Source organism: Pongo abelii, chromosome 23 (assembly GCF_028885655.2).
Source record: "Pongo abelii isolate AG06213 chromosome 23, NHGRI_mPonAbe1-v2.0_pri, whole genome shotgun sequence".
Taxonomy (NCBI): Eukaryota; Metazoa; Chordata; class Mammalia; order Primates; family Hominidae; genus Pongo; species Pongo abelii.
The window spans coordinates 48,270,614-48,290,366 of NC_085929.1; the positions used below are offsets into that span (position 1 = coordinate 48,270,614).

At 48.5% G+C, this 19,753-nt stretch overlaps 1 protein-coding gene across 2 annotated transcripts in view; it reads left to right on the forward strand.

The window, feature by feature from the left end:
• Positions 1 to 19,753, forward strand: part of CCDC134 (coiled-coil domain containing 134) — a 26,747-nt gene continuing 6,994 nt past the window's right edge. Inside the window, exons 1-7 of one of the 2 annotated variants that reach the window (XM_009234423.4) lie at positions 1 to 193; positions 426 to 503; positions 9,133 to 9,251; positions 10,136 to 10,257; positions 10,464 to 10,548; positions 13,514 to 13,695; positions 14,001 to 14,072. In XM_009234423.4, the coding sequence (XP_009232698.2) occupies positions 9,149 to 9,251; positions 10,136 to 10,257; positions 10,464 to 10,548; positions 13,514 to 13,695; positions 14,001 to 14,072 (564 nt within the window). In that variant the 5' untranslated portion in view covers positions 1 to 193; positions 426 to 503; positions 9,133 to 9,148. The remainder of the gene's footprint in view (positions 194 to 425; positions 504 to 9,132; positions 9,252 to 10,135; positions 10,258 to 10,463; positions 10,549 to 13,513; positions 13,696 to 14,000; positions 14,073 to 19,753) is intronic. The other variant, XM_002831195.6, reaches the window with a different exon arrangement.

Here is a 19,753-nt window from a genome sequence, read left to right on the forward strand (position 1 = left end):
GGAGCCCGGCGGTCGCGGCTCGCGCTCATTGGCCGGGAGCAGCGCGGTGGGCGGGACGGAGCTCGGCGGTCTGCGCTCGGTTGCTAACCTGGTGCTCCCGCTTTCAGTTGCTTTGCTGTTAGCCTGTTGGACCTTCGAGCCTAGCTGCTTGCACAGGACTCGGCCACCTGCCCTTCCTGCACCGACTGGCCAGGTAGGTGGCGGTAGGGGCGGCGGGCTGCAGGTTCCCGGGAAGGATAATGAGAGAACCGAGGGCCCCGAACCGGCTGCAGGTGGTGGGGAAGGAGTTTCGTGGACCTGGACGCCTCTGTTCCTTGAGAAGGCTCGCTGCCTCCTCCGGGAGCCCCGAAGGCTCGGGGTCAACCACCTGGGCCCCCGACCCCGGTAGCCGGCTCAAGGCCCGCCACTACCTGGTACTTCTGCAGGAGTTCAGAGCCTCATGCTGAGCCAGGAGGAGCTCCGGGTGACGCACACGGCAAGATCGGGATTGAGAGGCTGAAAAAGTGAGTTTAACAGTAGAGAAAGCAGGACCTGTCCCGCAGTCTGCTGTTCTGGCTTTTCTTTCCCACTTCCTGCTTCAGTCATTGCCAGCTGTCTGGTATTCTCCTTGGCCCCTAAAGTTTTGCCCTAGCCTGGTTCTGGTTCCCTTGAGTTTGAAGCAGGAGGTGGAATGTGGGGGATCCTGGGTGAACTTGGACTATTCCTTCTCTAGGTTTCACTTATCTCGTCTGCTTGGGGGTAGGGGGTTCTCCGGATGATCTCTGCAGCCCCTCACTGTAACTGAGCATCTCTCCCCTGGGGCAGGTGTCCTGGTAGTTCAGTAGCCAGCTCTGATCTCAGGTAGCCTGTGCTCATTTAGAAAGAGTCAGAAGACAGAGCACTGGACTTAGAGCCAAACAGACTCTTGGTTTAGCCTGGGAATAGCTGTGTGACTTTGGGCAGTCACCTCATTTTTCTGAGCCTTGATTTCACATTGGTAACATTGGGGAGTTGTAATCTGAGTGTGAGACCTCTCCTGACCACTTTATGTAATCTTGTACCTGACCGACACCCTCTCATCCCTCTGTGCTTATTTTACAAGTTTATTGATCGTCTCTTATCCCTACTAGAGACAAGTACCATGAGTGCAGAGATTTTTGCTTATTTATTGCTGTATTCCCGCCTCTAGAACAGTGCCTAGAGTGTGGTAGGTACTGTCAACCTAAATAGCAGAGTGAGAGACTCTAAAAAAGTGATGTTTACTTGGGAATAGACATTGTAGTGACAATATGTGTGCCATAGTAACCTGTGTACGTATTTGGGGAGGTAAAGGAAGACAAAGGTTTTGAAAGGAAAAATGAGGATTACATAATTATTTTGAGATAGTTATCCTTGGCTACAAGGATGAATAGCAAGAGTGGTGCCAGTCTGAGGTTGGACAGGCAGTTGCAGGGCAGATGTCCTCACAGAAAGATTTTTCTATGTAAGTTTGCAGTGGCCTTTGTGCAGGGTTGTGGTTTTTGCATTTTTTCTGTTCTTGTTATCAGTCATTTGTGCATAAGAACCCTCTTTTCACAACCTTCCTCGGTTTTATTTGTCAGAGTTGTTGTTCTTGTTTTTTCCCATTGGAGAATCATGCTTTAAATTTGTCAGAGTTTTTAACACAAACGACTGTTTTGATTCTAACAACTTTCATATTTCCCCCTTTTGGTCAAGATCTTTCTCCAAAAGCTTTACTGATCAGTCATCCTGTAGTTAGGTCCCTCAGTGCTGGGACAGACCTATCTTTGTTGTTGGTCTCTTGCCACGTTGGAGACTAGGAGTCTCCAGTTGGAGACTGGTGACTAGGAGTCAGTGTCAAAACCGTTGTAGTGGTTGGGAGCAGTGGCTCACGTCTGTAATCCCAGTACTTTGGGAGGTCAAGGAGGGAGTATCACTTGAGTCCAGAAGTTCGAGACCAGCTTGGGCAACATGGCAAAACCTCATCTCTACAAAAAATACAAAAATTATCCAGGCAGGGCCGGGCGCAGTGGCTCATCCCTGTAATCCCAGCACTTTGGGAGGCCGAGGCGGGGCGGATCACCTGAGGTCAGGAGTTCAAGACCAGCCTGACCAACATGGAGAAACCTGTCTCTACTAAAATACAAAAATATATATAAATAACGGCCAGGCACGGTGGCTCACACCTGTAATCCCAGCACTTTGGGAGGCCGAGGAGGGCGGATCATGAGGTGAGGAGATCGAGACCATCCTGGCTAACACAGTGAAACCCCGTCTCAACTAAAAATACAAAAAATTAGCCGGGCGTGGTGGCGGGTGCCTGTAGTCCCAGCTACTTGGGAGGCTGAGGCAGGAGAATGGCGTGAACCCAGGAGGCAGAGCTTGCAGTGAGCCGAGATCGCACCACTGCACTCCAGCCTGGGCGACAGAGCAAGACTCTGTTTCAAAAAAATAAAAAATAAAAAAATAAAAATAAATAAAATAAAAATACAAAAATTATCCGGGCGTGGTGGCACATTCCTGTAATCCCAGCTACTAAGGAGGCTGAGGCAGGAGAATCCCTTGAACCTGGGAGGCGGAGGTTGCGGTGCGCCGAGATCGCACCATTGCACTCCAGCCTGGGCAACAAGAGCGAAACTCCGTCTCAAAAAAAAAAAGTTATCCGGGCATTGGTTGGGGAGTGTGCGGGGGTCAGTTGGGTAGAGAATCACTTAAGCCCAGGAGTTTCAGGTTATAGTGAGCTATGATTGTACCGCTGCACTCCAGCGTGGGTGACAGAGCGAGACCCTGTCTCAAAAAACCCCAAATACCTTTTAGCCACATTTGAGCAGCAAGGGAGGTTTGGAAGCAGTGGCTCTCAAGGTAAGTCTACCTGGAGTTCATTGTTAAGTTCAATTTTGGCTGTTCCATAGGCATTTGCTGTCATTGCAAACTTCTGGGCCAGCATTATTCTGTTAGGAGTGATACTTCACCAAAAATTTAAAAAGTAATAGGTATAAAGTTTAAAAAGAAAATAGGGCTGGGCACGATGGCTCACCCCTGTAATCCTGGCACTTTGGGAGGCCAAGGCGGGCAGATTGCTTGAACCCAGGAGTTCGAGACCAGCCTGGCCAAGATCATGAAACCCCATCTCTACAAAAAATACAAAAATTAGCGAGGCATGGTGATGCACACCTGTAATCCCAGCTACTCGGGAGGCTGAGGCAGGAGAATCACTTGAACCCGGGAGGCAGAGGTTACAGTGAGCCAAGATGGTGCCACTGCACTCCAGCTTGGGCTACAGAGTGAGACTCTGTCTCCAAAAATAATGTAAAATAAATAAATAGGAAAATAGGAAGTAATAGCAATATGATAATCTCAGTTTGCATAATGGTTCTGAGAGGCCCAGTGTGGTGGCTCACACCTGTAGTCCCTGCACTTAGGGAGGTCAAGGTGGGTGGATTGCTTACACTCAGGAGTTCGAGACCAGCCTGGGCAACTTGGCAAAACCTCATTTCTACAAAAACAAGTATAAAAATTCTTCAGGCATGGTGGCATGAGCCTGTAGTCCCAGGCTACTGGGGAGGCTGAGGCAGGAGGATTGCTTGAGCCTGGGAAGTCGAGGCTGCAGTGAGCCAAGGTGGCACCACTGCATTCCAGCCTGGGCAACAGAGTGAGACCCTGTCTCAAAAAAAAAAAAAATCCTGAGACATGAACTTAGGCTTAAAGACAACCAATTGAATAAATCAAATGACCATTGGGAATTAGATGAGACCTATTGTAACCATCAGGCCTGCTTTATTTTTTGTATTTGGGTCTCAGCTTCCCAGAGGAATGTATCCAGGTACAGTATGTAGTATTAGCAATAGCACCGACATTTGTGAATAGATAATATAGCTCAGTTTTTACCACCTACTGTGCCATGACTGGGTTGAGTTAAAACAGAGAGTGAGCAACAGATTTTTGGGGTTTTGTTGTTTGTTTTTTGTGAGCAACAGTTCTGTTAGGGATATTGCCAAAGTCATCCACTAGGTGGCCTAAAGGATCTCTTGAGTCAGGTTCTGTCAAGTTACCAGCAGAAGCTACTGATTGTGAAATTTCAATTACACCATTATCCTGCCAAGTGAAAAAAAGGAGACATTAAAACGGGTAAGAGTCCATCAGGTGCGGTGGTTCACGCCTGTAATCCCAGCACTTTGGGAGGCCGAGACGGGTGGATCATGAGGGCAGGAGATCGAGACCATCCTGGCTAACATGGTGAAACCCCGTCTCTACTAAAAATACAAAAAAAATTACCCGGCCGTGGTGGCGGGCACCTGTAGTCCTAGTTACTTGGGAGGCTGAGGCAGGAGAATGGCGTGAACCTGGGAGGCGGAGCTTTCATTGAGCCGAGATTGCGCCACTGCACTCCAGCCTGGACGACAGAGCCAGACTCCTTCTCAAAAAAACAAAAACAAAAACGAGTAAGAGTCTCAAAATGATATGGAATCTTGTTCCAGTGTCTTCGGAAAAGCTATCTACAGTATGAAACCATCAACTTCTTATCCTGGTTTACAGTTTGAATGTCTCTGGTTATGGCATTGGGAGGTTTGGTGAACTTTCTGTGTGACCCATACATTAGGCACAAGGCTTGTCCCTTAAAATTCATCTAGTTTCAACTTACAGGGCTTCAGGAACAGAGCAGTGCCCATGTTTAATAATTTCATGGAAGAAAGTTGGATTGGAGGAATCTAGAATTCAGGAGCTAGTCCAGTATACAAGTAGATAATGAGAACTCAAAAACAATTCACAGGGCTACAATCTAATAACAGGTGTACTATAGCTTTTTTTAGAAACAAAATTTTCTCTTTACAGTGATCACATAGGAATAACAGATTTAAAAACCATTTAAGGCTAGGAAGCAAAACCAAGGCAGACTTTAGATTTTACTTAACAGTCTTAAGTTTCCTGGGCCTGCCAGGAAGTGACAGATTTTACTCATTCACTGTAAGGCTGGGAATCTTTGAAAGCAGGCTTTCTATGCACATTCTCAAATATGATATTCTAGTTAAAGCCCTGGTAATATAAGCAATATTTGTTGTATTCTGTTATAAGAGAGAACAGGCTGGACGCAGTGGCTCACGCCTGTAATGTCAGTACATTGGGAGGCCAAAGTGGGCAGATCGCTTGAGGCCAGGAGTTTGAGACCAGGAATTTGAGACCAGCCTGGCCAAAATGGTGAAACACCGTCTCTACTAAAAATACAAAAAGTAGCCAGGCATGGTGGTGCTCGCCTGTGATCCCAGTTACTGGGGAGGCTGAGGCGCAAGAATCACTTGAACCTGGGAGGCGGAGGTTGCAAGATCTGAGATCGTGCCACTGCACTCCAGCCTGGCAACAGAGTGAGACTCTGTCTCAAAATAAAAAAAAGAGAGACAGCAAAGTCTTACTGGACTTTTGCAAATAACCACATTGCCGTAAGAATACTCATGAATAGACCAGCACGGTGGCTCACGCCTGTAATCCTATCACTGTGGGAGGCCATGGCAGCCTGATCACTTGAACTCAGGAGTTCAAGATCAGCCTGGGAAACATGCCCAAACCCCATCTCTACTAAAAAATACAAAAATTAGCCGGGTGTAGTCGTGCATGCCTGTACTCCCAGACCCTTGGGAGACTGAGGAGGGAGAATTGATTGGGCCTGGGAAGTCAAGGCTGCAGTGAGCCATGATTATACCACTGCACTCCAGAGGGAGACCCTGTCTAAAAAATAAAAATAAATAAAAAAAGAATACTTTTCTTGAATAGTTTTCAAATTTTAGATGGATTAAATAGGGAGAAAAAGTAAATGTTTCCACCTCTCTTTACAAAAGTATTTCTTATGGAATTGCTGTAAACTATAGATAGCTTAAGAGAAAAAGTTTCCTTAAATTTAGAAAACAAAACAAGTAAAGAACCAATAATATTTCAAATCTATGTCATAAACACATTACCCTGGCAGGGTGGCTCATGCCTGTAATCTCAGCACTTTGGGAGGCCAAGACAGGAGGATTGCTTGAGCTCAGGAGTTTGAGACCAGCCTAAGCAATATAGCAAGATCCTACCTCTACAAAAAAATTTTAAAAATTATAATAGCTGGGCCTGGTGACATGTGCTTGTAGTCTCAGCTACACAGGATGTTGAGGTAGGAGGCTTGCTTAAGCCCAAGAGGTTGAGGCTACAGTGAGCCTGGATGACAGAGTGAGATCCTGTCTCAAAAATAAATAAATACAGAAAAGAAAAGAAAATGATCTTCATCAGTTTTTAATTGAGTTCTGTTTGATTTTGATTAGAGATTTCAGGAATTCATCAGTTTCTTCATTAGAGTTCTGAAAATTTTTTATTTAGTCCATAGATCTTAAAGTTTTTAAGTTTTTAGAAACTTGTATTTAAGATTACTTGTTAGAGTCTTTTTATGAATCTGATTGCAAATGCTTTTAGAGAAGAATCAGAACCACGGATGACAAAGACTTGGAACAACCATGGTTGAAAATCTTTTTTTTTAGGCGACTAATTTTTTTTTTTTTTTTTTAGAGACACAGTTTCGCTCTGTTGCCCAGGCTGGAGTGCAGTGGTGCGATCTTGGCTCGCTGCAACCTCTGCCTCCTGGGAACAAGCGATTCTCCTGCCTCAGCCTCCCAAATAGCTGGGATTACAGGCACGTGCCTCCACGCCCGGCTAATTTTTTGTATTTTTAGTAGAGACGAGGTTTCACTGTGTTAGCCAGGATGGTCTTGATCTCCTGACCTTGTGATCCACCCGCCTCTGCCTCCCAAAGTGCTGGGATTACAGGCACGAGCCACCACGCTTGACCCCATGGTTCAAAATCTGATGGAAGTTCATTATAATCAGCAGTGGACAAGGAAATTTGTCAATTTGTTATTTATGTGTCACAAGCAATACAGAAGGTTACAAGGGTGTAAAAACCAAAAAATCTTAACCCTTTCATAGCTCAGGTTTTATGAAAAAAGTTGTGAATTTCATTAGACCCAGGAAGAGTGTGTCCAAGGTTATGAGTTTCCATCACATTATAGTGGAATGTAAACAAGAAAACTAGTACCAGCCAGGCGCGGTGGCTCACGACTGTAATCCCAGCACTTTGGGAGGCCGAGGTGGCGGATCACCTAAGGTCAGTAGTTCAAGACCAGCCTGGCCAACATGGCAAAACCCTGTCACTACTAAAAATACAAAAATTAGCCGTGTGTGGTGGTGGACAGCTGTAATCCCAGCTACTTGGGAGGCTGAGGCAGGGATTATCGCTTGAACCCAGGAAGCGGAGGTTGCAGTGAGCCGAGATTGTGCCATTGCACTCCAGACTGGGCAACAGAGCAAGACTCCGTCTCAAAAAAAACCAAACAAAACAAAAACTAGTGCCTTCAACTGGGGAATGCCTGGCTCTTAGTTAAAAGCATGAGAAATTTCCTGGTTAAATGGAACAATTCAGACACATCAAGAAAAGCCCAAAGTACAGAATCAAGTTATAACTAGATGAAAACATTGTCTTTCTAGGCCCTCAAGACAGAATATTTGAGTGTCAGGCCGTAACAGCAGAGTTAGAACCAGAGAAAAAAGATACAGTAGCTGGGTGCAGTGACTCACACCTGTATCTCAGTACTTTGGGAGGCAAGGTGGGTGGATCACTTGAGCCCAGGAGTTCAAGACTAGCCTGGGCAATGTAGCAAAACCCCACCTCTACGAAAAATACAAAAATTAGCCGCGCATGGTGGCATGTACCTGTAGTCCCAGCTATTCAGGAGGCTGAGGTGGGAGGATGGCTTGAGCCTGGAAGGTGGAGGCTGCAATGAGCCATGACTGTGCCACTGCACTCCAGCCTGGGCAGCAGAGCAAGACCCTGTCTCAAAAAAAAAAAAAAAAAATTACAGGAACTAACAAAAAACATTAAGAGAACTACCACCCCAGCCAAGTGAAAAGATGCATCCTTTCAAGGGGAGAAAGAGGAAGGGTGGAAGGCAGCAATATATGTCCTGGGAATCACCAGGAAAATGAACTTCACAGCGGTCAATAAATAATTGTGTTGGCTGGGCATAGTGGCTCACGCCTGTAATCCCAGTATTTGGGAGGCCAGGGTGAGAGGATCTCTTGGGCTCAGGAGTTGGAGACCAGCCTGGGCAATATAGCAAGACCTCATCTCTACCAAGGAAAAAATAAATAAAAAGGGCCGGGCGCGGTGGCTCACATCTGAATCCCAGCACTTTGGGAGGACAAGGCAGGCGGATCACCTGAGGTTGGGAGTTCAAGACCAGCCTGGCCAACATGGAGAAACCCCGTCTCTGCTGAAAATACAAAATTAGCTGGGCATGGTGGCGCATGCCTGTAATCCCAGCTACTCAGGAGGCTGAGGCAGGAGAATCGCTTGAACCCAGGAGGTGGAGGTTGCAGTGAGCCGAAATTGCACCATTCCACTCCAGCCTGGGCAACAAGAGTGAAACTCCATCTTAAAAAAAAAAATTAAAAAAATAAATAATTGTCGCATGTTGCCTGAATATGAACAGGTCTTGTATGTAGTACCTGTGGTTCCAAAGTGAGTGAGTAGCAAGCCCCCTTACCCCGAGACTGCCCTGCCTTCCTCCCTGCCCTTTGTGCCCTCTTCCTTTGTGATGACAAAAGTCAAGGAAGGAGGAAAACTCCAGAAGTTTCACATCTTCTTTGCCTGGGCTTCCTTGACCAGATGCTTTCCTGGGAGACCAGGATAGGGGATGTGGAAGGAATACTGTTGACGAGCCCCTCCTCCCCAGGCACAGTGCGTCACCCTCCCTGCAGCAGGGAGGTGACCTCCTTATCCCTGTTCTACAGCTGAGAAGGCTGAGGCTCAGAAAGGCTGGGCAAGCTGCTCAAGGTCCCAGAGACGGGCGGGGGCAGGGCTCCAGCCGAGAGCTCTAGCCACTGACCCTGTGCTCTAAGTGTTCCTGTGTTACACACACTTATCTTCCTCCCCACCTCCTAGCATCCCACGGCTCTGTATTGTGTGCCTGCTGGCCCTGGGATAAGAGCTGCAGCTTCAGGCCTCCCCAAAGCTGGGTTCTTGGTATACAGAGGCTGCACTATGTCATGGGAAGCTGCTGTTCACCTGTGCACTCTATTTTATGTAACACCGATCTCTGGGTCTCACTCTCTTTCTTTGGGTTATTCTTCCAGCTCAAGAGGTTTGGATATGGACCTTCTTCAGTTCCTGGCCTTCCTCTTTGTCCTGCTTTTGTCTGGGTCGGGAGCCACAGGCACCTTGAGGACCTCCCTGGACCCAAGCCTGGAGATCTGTATCCTTTGGGGTTGTAGTTAATGAGCTGTCTTTGAGAGGTCTATAAATGAGGTTCTTCTACTCGGGGATTCCAAGGATAAGCAGGCCCAGCTGGTGGGAACAGGGAGAAAAGGTGAGGTGCTCTAGCCAGACCTTGAGCAAGTCAGGTCTCTCCAGAGCTTCAGCTTCCGCGTATGGTAAATGGAGATGACAAGGCCCATCTCTAGACTGCAAATGCTCAGTGAGGACTGTGCATGGCCTGGCACCTTGTGGGCACGATCCTGGGTGGAGACTCAGGAATTCTGCATTACTGGCCCATCTGGACCCTGGTGAACTGGGCCACCTGCTCCAGGCCAGGCCTCAGGGACACAAAGATGAATTACAACAAGTCCCCTGGCTTTGAGGTGTCCATAAGCCTAGGGGGAGAAAGTATCCAAACAAATGATCATTTTACTCTGTGACCAGTGCTCTGATGGGCACAGGAGGGGTCAGGGAGAAACACTGTGTGATGGTTTTTGAGCCAGGCCTTGAAAGGATAGAAACTCCTAGAGGAGGGTGAGGGGCATCCTGGGCAGAGAGGGTGCAGCGTGAGCAGAGAGATGGAGGCTCTGGAACAGTGAATGCTTGTGGAGATGGCAGGAAGACCGCAGCAAAGGGAAGGCAGGAGCCAGGTCTGGAGGCTTGGTTTCAGGCTTCTGGGTGTGGAGCACCATGGGAACTGGATGAATAGTGCGTTGCAGGGCCATGCACTTGTCAGTTTGTTCATTTCCTGGAGGCTTCTAGCCCTGGGCATCTATGGCCCTTGCAGATACTTGCTGGTCAGGAATGAACCTTCTGAGGCAAGACTGCTGGATTGTCCAGGCAGGGCTATTGATGCCAGCCCCTTAATTTAATGCTGCCCAGACAAGAAGATGTTTGAGGTGAAGCGGCGGGAGCAGCTGTTGGCACTGAAGAACCTGGCACAGCTGAACGACATCCACCAGCAGTACAAGATCCTTGATGTCATGCTCAAGGGGCTCTTTAAGGTGTGTGCAGGCAGGGGGCAGCTCATGGCAGGTCCAGTCTTTGATCTAGGCACTGATGGGTAAATAGGAGTTCCCTAAGGGGTTGGTGTTCAGGGACAGGGGAACTGTGTGCACATAAGACTTGAAGTGGGCTTTAAATAAATGGGGATGGGAGCAGTCTGTGATGGGCACTGTAAAGCCACTCAGCCCTGGTGGGATTCCCTCAGGTGCTGGAGGACTCCCGGACAGTGCTCACCGCTGCTGATGTGCTCCCAGATGGGCCCTTCCCCCAGGACGAGAAGCTGAAGGATGGTATGGTCTGCCCTGCCCCGCCCTGTCCTCCGCACCACCCAATCTTCTCTAGCTGCTCCTTCTCTCCTGTTCTTGTCACTCTTTTTTTCTCCCTGGAAATGCCCTCTTGTGGCACCTTCTAAGTGGTCCCCTTGGGCAGATGGACGTTTCGTGAGTGGCCTCCCTCATTAACTGGCTACTTTTTAGCAATAGCATTTCTTTTTTTTTTTTTTTTTTGAGACAGAGTCTTACTCTGTCGCCAGGCTGGAGTACAGTGGCGTGATCTCGGCTCACTGCAACCTCCACCTCCCAGGTACAAGTGATTCTCCTGCCTCAGCCTCCCAAGTAGCTGGGACTACAGGCGCACACCACCACGCCCAGCTAATTTTTGTATGCTTAATAGAGACGAGGTTTCACCATGTTGGCCAGGATGGTCTCAATCTCTTGACCTCATGATCCGCCCACGTCGGCCTCCCAAAGCGCTGGGATTACAGGCGTGAGCCACTGCACCCTGCCACGATAGCATTTCTTAGATTACACCGAGAGGATGGGAACAGCTCTTATATATTAAATAGTGGATACTTTACAACCATCAACTCAAATTTCCACCATAACTCTGGGGGAAGACACTGTTCTCCCTACTTTCTATATGAAAGAGGACAAGTGATTTGCCTTGGCTCTTCCCTCTGAATCAAGCTGACTTCCTGAGATCTTTGAGGTTCATTCAAGATTATTCTGAAGCCCCGGGTTCCCTGCCTGACATGTATCAGACCCACCCTGGCATATCTTTGGAGTCTACTTATCTTTCTGCTTGGCCTCTTAGTGCTGGTGAGGGCTGCCTGGGCCCTTTCTGACAGGCTGGCTCCAATAGGGACTGCTTAGAGCTGTTTACACAGTTATACTTTTGGCTAATCTGGGTCTTGGGGACTTGCTACCATGATGGACACATGTTCCTTGGTGAGCAGGTCTGTGCAAACCTACCCTCCAAGGCCGAGGGAGCTGAGAGCGCCAGTTTCTCAGAAAGAAACATTTATTAGGGACTTCTGAACAGAAGCCATGTCTCAGGCAGAAATGAGATGGTGGTCTCTACACCCAACCTCCAGAAAGTATTCTTTACTTGTTGTTTTGCAGACAGCAATGCTTGTACGGAAACTATTCTTTTTTTTTTTCTTTTGAGACAGAGTCTTACTCCATCACCCAGGCTGGAGTGCAGTGACACAATTTCAGTTCACTGCAACCTCTGCCTCCCAGGTTCAAGTGATTCTTGTGCCTCAGCCTCCCGAGTAGCTGGAATTAAAGACGTGTGCCCCCAGGCCCGGCTAATTTTTGTATTTTTAGTAGAGATGGGGTTTTGCCATGTTGGCCGGGCTGGTCTCGAACTCTTGATGTCGAGTGATCTACCCGCCATGGACTCCCAAAGTGCTGGGATTACACGGGTGAGTTACCATGCCCGGCCAAAAGTATTGTTTATACAGCAAGCTTTTAGGTTAAAACATGCAGCTGGTGACATCTCAGGCTTTCGTGTGAAACTTGTGACCACTGAGGAAGTTAAATAATCATCTTTTTGAGGGGTTATCTATGCTACAGGCATTGTTTAAAGACCTTGCTGCAGAATACCTTGGTGTGCAGGGGTCAAACCTCAGCCATTATGGCTTCAAGATGGCGCCACGCTTGTCTTGCAGCAGGCTGTTTTCCTACAGCACACTAACAAAGCTCAGTCTAAACTGACTTGTTGACCAGTAGAAGCACATTAGTGGGAAAACAGAAAATTCAAATTAAGTCTGTTAGGTTAGTTGGTAGTATTGTATTGCTGTTAATTTCCTGGTTTAGATAGTTGTATGTTGGTTATATAAGATGATAACACTAGGCCAGGCAGGTGGCTCACTCCTGTAATCCCAGCACTTTGGGAAGCCGAGGCAGGCAGATTACTTGAGTTTGAGTTTGAGACCAGCCTGGCCAAACATGGTGAAACCCCGTCTCTACCAAAAATATAAAAAAGTAGCCGGGTGTGGTGGCAGGCACCTGTAATCCCAGCTACTCGGGAGGCTGAGGCAGGAGAATCACTTGAACCCGCGAGGCGGAGGTTGCAGTGAGCCAAGATCGCGCCACTGCATTCCAGCCTGGACAAGAAAGCGGGACTCCGTCTCCGACAAAAAAAAAAAAAAAAAAAAAAGATGATAACATTAGAGGAAGCCAAGTGAATGAATTTTATGTTGTGTTATGTAAGTCTAAGATAATTTCAGGCCGAGTGCAGTGGCTCATGCCTGTAATCCCAGAGCTTTAGAAGGCCGAGGTGGGAGCATCACTTGAGGCCAGGAATTTGAGATCAGCCTGGGCAACAAAGTGAGACCTCACCTCTAAAGTAATTAATTAATTAATTAAATATATTCATTCATTCAAAATAAGAACTTAAGCACTTAAAATGAAATAAAATGGGAAGAATATTAAAAAAGAAAAATGCTGGCCTGTTCTCTGGCCATCCTAAGAGACCTGAGGTCTCACAGACACTCTAGTTGTGTTAACACCAGGGCGATCACTGGACATTTGGATAACATGTCGGTGGGGGCATCAAGCCCAGCAAAGCCTGATGTGATACATCAGCATCCATGTGCAGAACAATACTCACTTCTCTGATCTCCACAGCAAATGAGTCTACTAAGCAGCAAGATGTACCTTTGGGCTGACAGACCTGGGTTTGCAGCCCAGATTTGCTACTCACTAGCTGCTGAGCTTCAGTTTCCCATCTGTAAAATGGGAACAGCAGCCACATCTCCCTCTAAAAGTGGTTATGAGGACTCAGTGAGCTGGTGGATGTAAGGCCCTAGTTCGCACTGTACATGTGATTGGCAGCCTGTGGTCAGTAGGCACTGTTCCTTCCTTGCTTGGTGGGTTTGGTGGATGTCTCTGTTCTCTAGAGGATGCCAGGGGCCAGTGAGGCAGCCAGGAGAGCATCTGCCCTGGCCACTCATCAGGGTCCTCTCGCCAGCTTTCTCCCACGTGGTGGAGAACACGGCCTTCTTCGGCGATGTGGTGCTGCGCTTCCCGAGGATTGTGCACTATTACTTTGACCACAACTCCAAGTGGAACCTCCTCATCCGCTGGGGCATCAGTTTCTGCAACCAGACAGGCGTCTTCAACCAGGGGCCCCACTCGCCCATCCTCAGACTGGTAAGGACTGGGGTGGAGGTGGCCTGGGAGCCCTCTGTCGGGTGGTGGACTAGGATCCTCACATCTGCCTTCAGTCGGGCCTGAACGTCAGTGCTTGGTTACATTTTCTTTGTGGAGCTTCAGGGTACCTTGGGCCACAGAGGCCCCATTTCAAGGGATTCTGTGCTGACCCAGTTCCCATGGGATCATCATGTGGCCCACATCTGCCCAAGTCAGGAGTCTGGGTCCCAGCGTGGAAGGAGTGACTCTCTGGTGAGCAGGACTCAGGAGAAGGCAGAGGATGACTAGTGTTTCTTCATCTGCAGATGGCCCAGGAGCTGGGGATCAGTGAGAAAGACTCTGACTTCCAGAACCCGTTTAAAATCGAACGCACAGAGGTGAGCTGCCAGGGCCTATGCCTATGTCTGCTTTGCCTGTGCTGGGCCATAGGACGCCGAGGCCTGCAGGGGCTGGGGACCTTGGGTGGCTTTGGACTTGGAGCCAGGCAGCCTGGGCCTGGGTCCAGAAGCCATCACTGACTCACTGGAGCCTGTGGGCAAGTCATTGCTCCCCTCTTAGCCTCAGGCTCCCTGTCTGTTCACAGCGTGTGAACTCCAGCTATGGGGGGTAGTTAGGAGGCTATGAACAAACCCATCCCAGCACAAAATAGGCATCCCACTTCAGGTGGATATCAGGGCAGCCAGGGAGATCAGGCCATGCTCTTCCCTGCCTTTGAACCTCTGAGCACCAACTGGGCTTCCATCCCGCACTCCTGTACATGCTCTCATTCCAGGGGTTCCAGGGGGCTGAGGTGGGCTTTGAGAGCTGGAGACAAGTTTGGGATAAAAGATGAGGACAGGCCGGGCATGGTGGCTCACGTCTGTAATTCCAGCACTTTGGGAGGCTGAGGTGGGTGGATCACCTGAGGTCAGGAGTTCGAGACTAGCCTGGCCAACATGGTGAAACTCTGTCTCTACTAAAAATACAAAAAAGTAGCCAGGCGTGATGGTGCATGCCTGTAATCCTAGCTATTCAGGAGGCTGAGGCAGGAGAATCGCTTGAACCCGGGAGGTGGAGGTTGCAGTGAGCTGAGATCGCACCATTGCACTCCAGCCTGGGCAGCATGAGTGAAACTCCGTCTCAAAAAAAAAAAAAAAAAAAAAAAAGACGGACAGATACAATAGATTGAGGAAGGGATTGGAAGTGGCAGGGCTAGAAGGGGCAGGAAGGAAGGGCTGTGGTGGCTGGAGGACTGGACTTGTCAAACCACACGCTAGTCCCTGGTGTGGGGAGGGGTGTTGGGTGTCTGAGGGGTCTAGGATTTAATTCTGCCTCCAGGCCAACAAACTAGCCTGCTACTGTTTCATGGACACTGATAGGTCAGAGACATTGGACTGTATTACAGCAAAGGCAGTAGCTAGACTGTTGGCTTGGTTGTGTTGGTTCACCTTGTTCCCCAACTCCCACGGGGGTGACACAGAGGGGTCCAGGTGGGCACTGTGCATGCAGGGGGTGTGCATCACAGCTGAGAACTGCCAAGCTGGGGAAATTCATGATTTTTATAGTGAACCGCAGCAAACGTGCTCTTTGGGAGGAGACATCACCACACCCTTCGAGGTTGCTCTCTGCAAACACAATCCTAAGACATGCCCAGGTAAAGAGTGGTTAGGACTTTGTATCTTTGGTGTGCCCTGCAAGAATATGCAGGGATGCTCAGGGCCATGATGGATTGCCGCCCCAACAGTCTGCCCCAAGCCCAAGCCCTCCATGGCTTGGTTTAACTCAAATTTTCTTTTCTTTTCTTTTCTTTTCTTTTTTTGAGATGGAGTCTCGCTCTGTCGCCCAGGCTGGAGTACAGTGGCGCGATCTCGGCTCACTGCAAGCTCTGCCTCCTGGGTTTGCGCCATTCTCCTGCCTCAGCCTCCTCAGTAGCTGGGACTACAGGCGCCTGCCACCACGCCCGGCTAATTTTTTGTATTTTTAGTAGAGACGGGGTTTCACCATGTTAGCCAGGATGGTCTCGATCTCCTGACTGCGTGATCCATCCGCCTCAGCCTCCCAAAGTGCTGGGATTACAAGCGTGAGCCACCGCGCCCGGCCTAACTCAAATATTCACATGAATGTGCTATTCAGTCTGATTGATCTGACTGATAGAGGCTAGGACCAAATCTGTCAATTAGTCTCATACTTCATTTAATTAAGATTACTATCAACTATATTCTGAATAGCAGGATAAGGCCAACCTACATTATTATTATTATTTTTTTTATAGACAGGGTCTCGCTCTGTCACCCAAGCTCTGTCACCGACCTAGCTTACTGTAACCTTGAACTCCTGGGCTCAAACAGACCTCCCACCTCAGCCTCCTGAGTAGCTGGGACGACAGGCCTGTGCGACACCATTCCTGGCTAATTAATTTATTATTTTTTCAGAGACAGGTTCTTGCTGTGCTGCCTAGGGTGGTCTCAAACTCCTGGGCTCAAGCCATCTTCCTGTCTCAGCCTCACAAAGTGTTGAGATTATAGGTGTGAGTCACTGTGCCTGGCCCCTAACCTGCAATGTTGACCAGGGTCCTGGACTCAACCAGCTGTGAAGGTCCTGGAGGACCAGTAAGTCTCATTTTGGATAATCAGGATATTGTCTAAGACCAATCTGTTATCCACGACCACCCATATAAGAGAGTTTAGATTGACCTGCCAATCTTTGATGTTATTGCCAGTAATTACAGGGGGCAATAGATGGACCCAAGCAACCCTCATGCCCCCATAAGGAGACATTCCATGACCCATTCTCTCCCACATGTTACACTTGATTTGAGTCACCAGAACAATGGTTAGTTGAGCCTGAGGGCAGTGTCACTGTGGAGCTTCAGCCTCAGTTGCCTACATGGTATAATGCAAGGCTACTCAGACATCAGGAAAAGCAGATGAATTTGTATCTGTCAGGTTGAAACAAAATTGTGCTGGCTGGTGTGTCTGCACAAGGTCACTGTTGAGAACTACCTTTGATGGCATTAGACACAGCAGAATAGCTCAGTACTGATGTGTCCATGTGAGTTTTCCTATAATGTGGATGGAAATGAGACACCCAACAGTTGGCCATATTGACAGCTGCAGCTGCCACTGGGCTTGGGCAGACCCTAGGATTGTTTTGCCAGCTGGCAGTGATGGATCTAAGGGATAAAGAGAGCATTAATTGTTCCCTGCACTTTCTGGGATCTAAGGTATATCCTCCCCAGGTGGCAGGATTATTGCTATAAAATCCATGTGTCCTTGGGAGACCAAAGTGGGCGGATCATGAGGTCAGGAAATCAAGACTATCCTGGCCAACATGGTGAAACCCCGTCTCTACTAAAAATACAAAAATTAGCCGGGTGTGGTGGCGCATGCCTGGAGTCCCGGCTACTCAGGAGGCTGAAGCAGGAGAATCGCTTGAACCCAGGAGGCAGAGATTGCAGTGAGCCAAGATCGCACCACTGCACTCCAGCCTGGCGACAGAGTGAGACTGTCTCACACACACACACAAAAAGCATATGTCCTATGCCAGCATCTATAGTTTCACTTTTTCTCCAGTTGTTGCCTACTATCACCTAGACCTTTCATTCAGAAATGTCAGGTATGACATTCTGGGACCAGGACATTTTTACAGATGTATAGAGACCTGTTATATCTCTTATCTTTACCCACATGGGCCACTGCAGGGAAATCAACAAGCAGGATACTCAGCCAAGTGGTCACAATCCTAACAATCTCAGGCCGTACCATTCCAACCAGAGACTCAGGTAGTTGAACCAGAAATATACAGTCCTCTGTTTTGTGCCACTCCTTGGTAGTGGGTATGTTACCATGCCAAGTAGAATGATATGTTTAGGTGGTGGTGGCAGTGACCTGGATGAAGTAGGCTTGATCAGCAGTTTGACTCCATTTGGTCTTATCAGAGATTGAGCTTTATGATGGGCATCTAAATGAGTGAGCCAGGCTGTCTAGTTTGTCACCACAGTTTGTTTCCATAGTTTGTGGCTCTAAAGAGGGGTGAGGGGTGGGTATCGCCAGGCATGGTGGCTCACACCTGTAATCCCAGCACTTAGGGACCGAGGCAGGCGGATTGCCTGAGGTCAGGAATTTGAAACCATCCTGGCCAACATGGTGAAACCCCGTCTCTACTAAAAATACAAAAATTAGCCTGGCGAGGTGACGCACACCTGTAGTCCCAGCTACTCGGCAGGCTGAGGCAGGAGAATCGCTTGAACCCGGGAGGCAGAGGTTGCAGTGAGCTGAGATCGCACCACTGCACTCCAGCCTGGGCAACAGAGCAAGACTCTGTCTCAAAAAAAATAAATAAATAAATAAATAAAAAGAAGGGGGTAGGTATCTTTGATCTGCCAGTTTGTAGTCTCCAGATGACCAGGACACTGACAATAGTCAGTAAGAATATAACATGCATGGTTGTTAGGAAGGAGTGTCATCCAAGCAAGGGTGATAGCTTTTAATTCAGGCCATTGTTTGACTGGCCTTTATGGCAGTTAATCAGCCAGCATTGTTACTGGGGCTGGCTGACTGCTGCTGCCCATGGACACCTGTGTCAGGTTCCCAGAACCACTCCCAGGTTTGATGTTCAATAGGAGGATTCACAGGACTCAGCATATGGTCGTATTCATGGCCACGATTTACTACAGAGAAAAGATACAAAGCAAAATCAGCAAAGGGAAAAGGTGCATCAGGCAAAGTCCAGGGGAAACAGGCTCAGCTTCCAGAGTCCCCTCCCAGTGGAGTCAAATAGGATGTGCTTCATTCCTCCCGCAGTTAGTTGTAACAACATGTTTAAAATGTTTTCTACCAGGAAACTTAATGAGGGACCTAGTGCCCAGGTTTTTACTGGGAGCTAGTCATGTGGGTACTTTTTGCCTAACATATCAAAATGGCAAACTCCCCGGAGCAAAGTATGTATTCGGCAGAAACCATATTGTTTGCACAAACAGTTTAGGCACAGTAAACCACTGTTAGCAGTTAAGGTGGTGGGGACCCTCCTGAAATGCAAGTTCCCAGATGTCTGCTAAGGGCTAACCTTGGATTCCAGGCCTTTCAAAGGATGGGAGTCAGGTCAGCTGTGTTAACTCTTTTCTGTACAACACTATTAGCTTTTATATTAGCTGAATTACAGTGGGCTAGGCCTGAGTACTTGGGGGAACCTGTGAATCGAGGGTCCTGTTGAGCCAGTGGCTTTACTTTATGTGGCAGAGTGGGGGATGCGGTTTCCTCAGTGGGGTAGCTGCCACCCCTGCATGCCCAGCTGAAATGACGCATACCCCAAGGTTGCTTGCTGCAATCATTACCCTGATAAATGGCCCAGATCAAGAACAGCCACGGCCTTCCGTTCTTGGTTTATGCAGCAAGAAAACATGTGTGGACACTCAAGGCCATGGCAGATTGCCTTTCCCAGCAAGGGGTTACCCATGGAGATGCTTTATTGCTGTGACGCCAGTTCTTCTTGCTATGCAGGTCATAATGCCTCACTTAAACGCAGAAGGAGGGTGACAGCATAGGCCACAGAGAGAATGGGTGCCAGGATAAGTTGAGTCCAGCTTTATCATAATGTACTCTACTTGGACATAACCACAGCAGCAACATACTTTCCTTACATGCTGGCTGGGGACAGTTCTGAGATTTTCCTCACTTTTTGATATCCCGCGTGAAGTTGTCTCTCGCAGGAGCCCCAGATTTGCTCGGCTCTGCTCACACACTCCCTCCATGCTGGTGAGAGTTCTGAGTTCTCTTACTTCTTATGTACCCATCACTAGAGTCAACTCGTATCAGGCTGTGTGCCAGCCACTGTCCCTGTCCAGGGGGCTGGCCCTGTCCCAGCTCCTCAGATGCTCACAGTCTGATGGGGAAGGCAGCAGGGAAATAGTTCTAATCCAGTGTAACTGTTATACTGGTAAGAAGCATAATGAGCTGTAGACCTCTGAGGCGAGCCTGACCCAGCCTTGGCAGGGAGGTGGTGGAGGCTGTGGGATGAGTTATTTGCTGGGTGGACCAGCTGAGGCAGGGCCTTCCAGGCAGAGGGACGAACTTATGCAAAG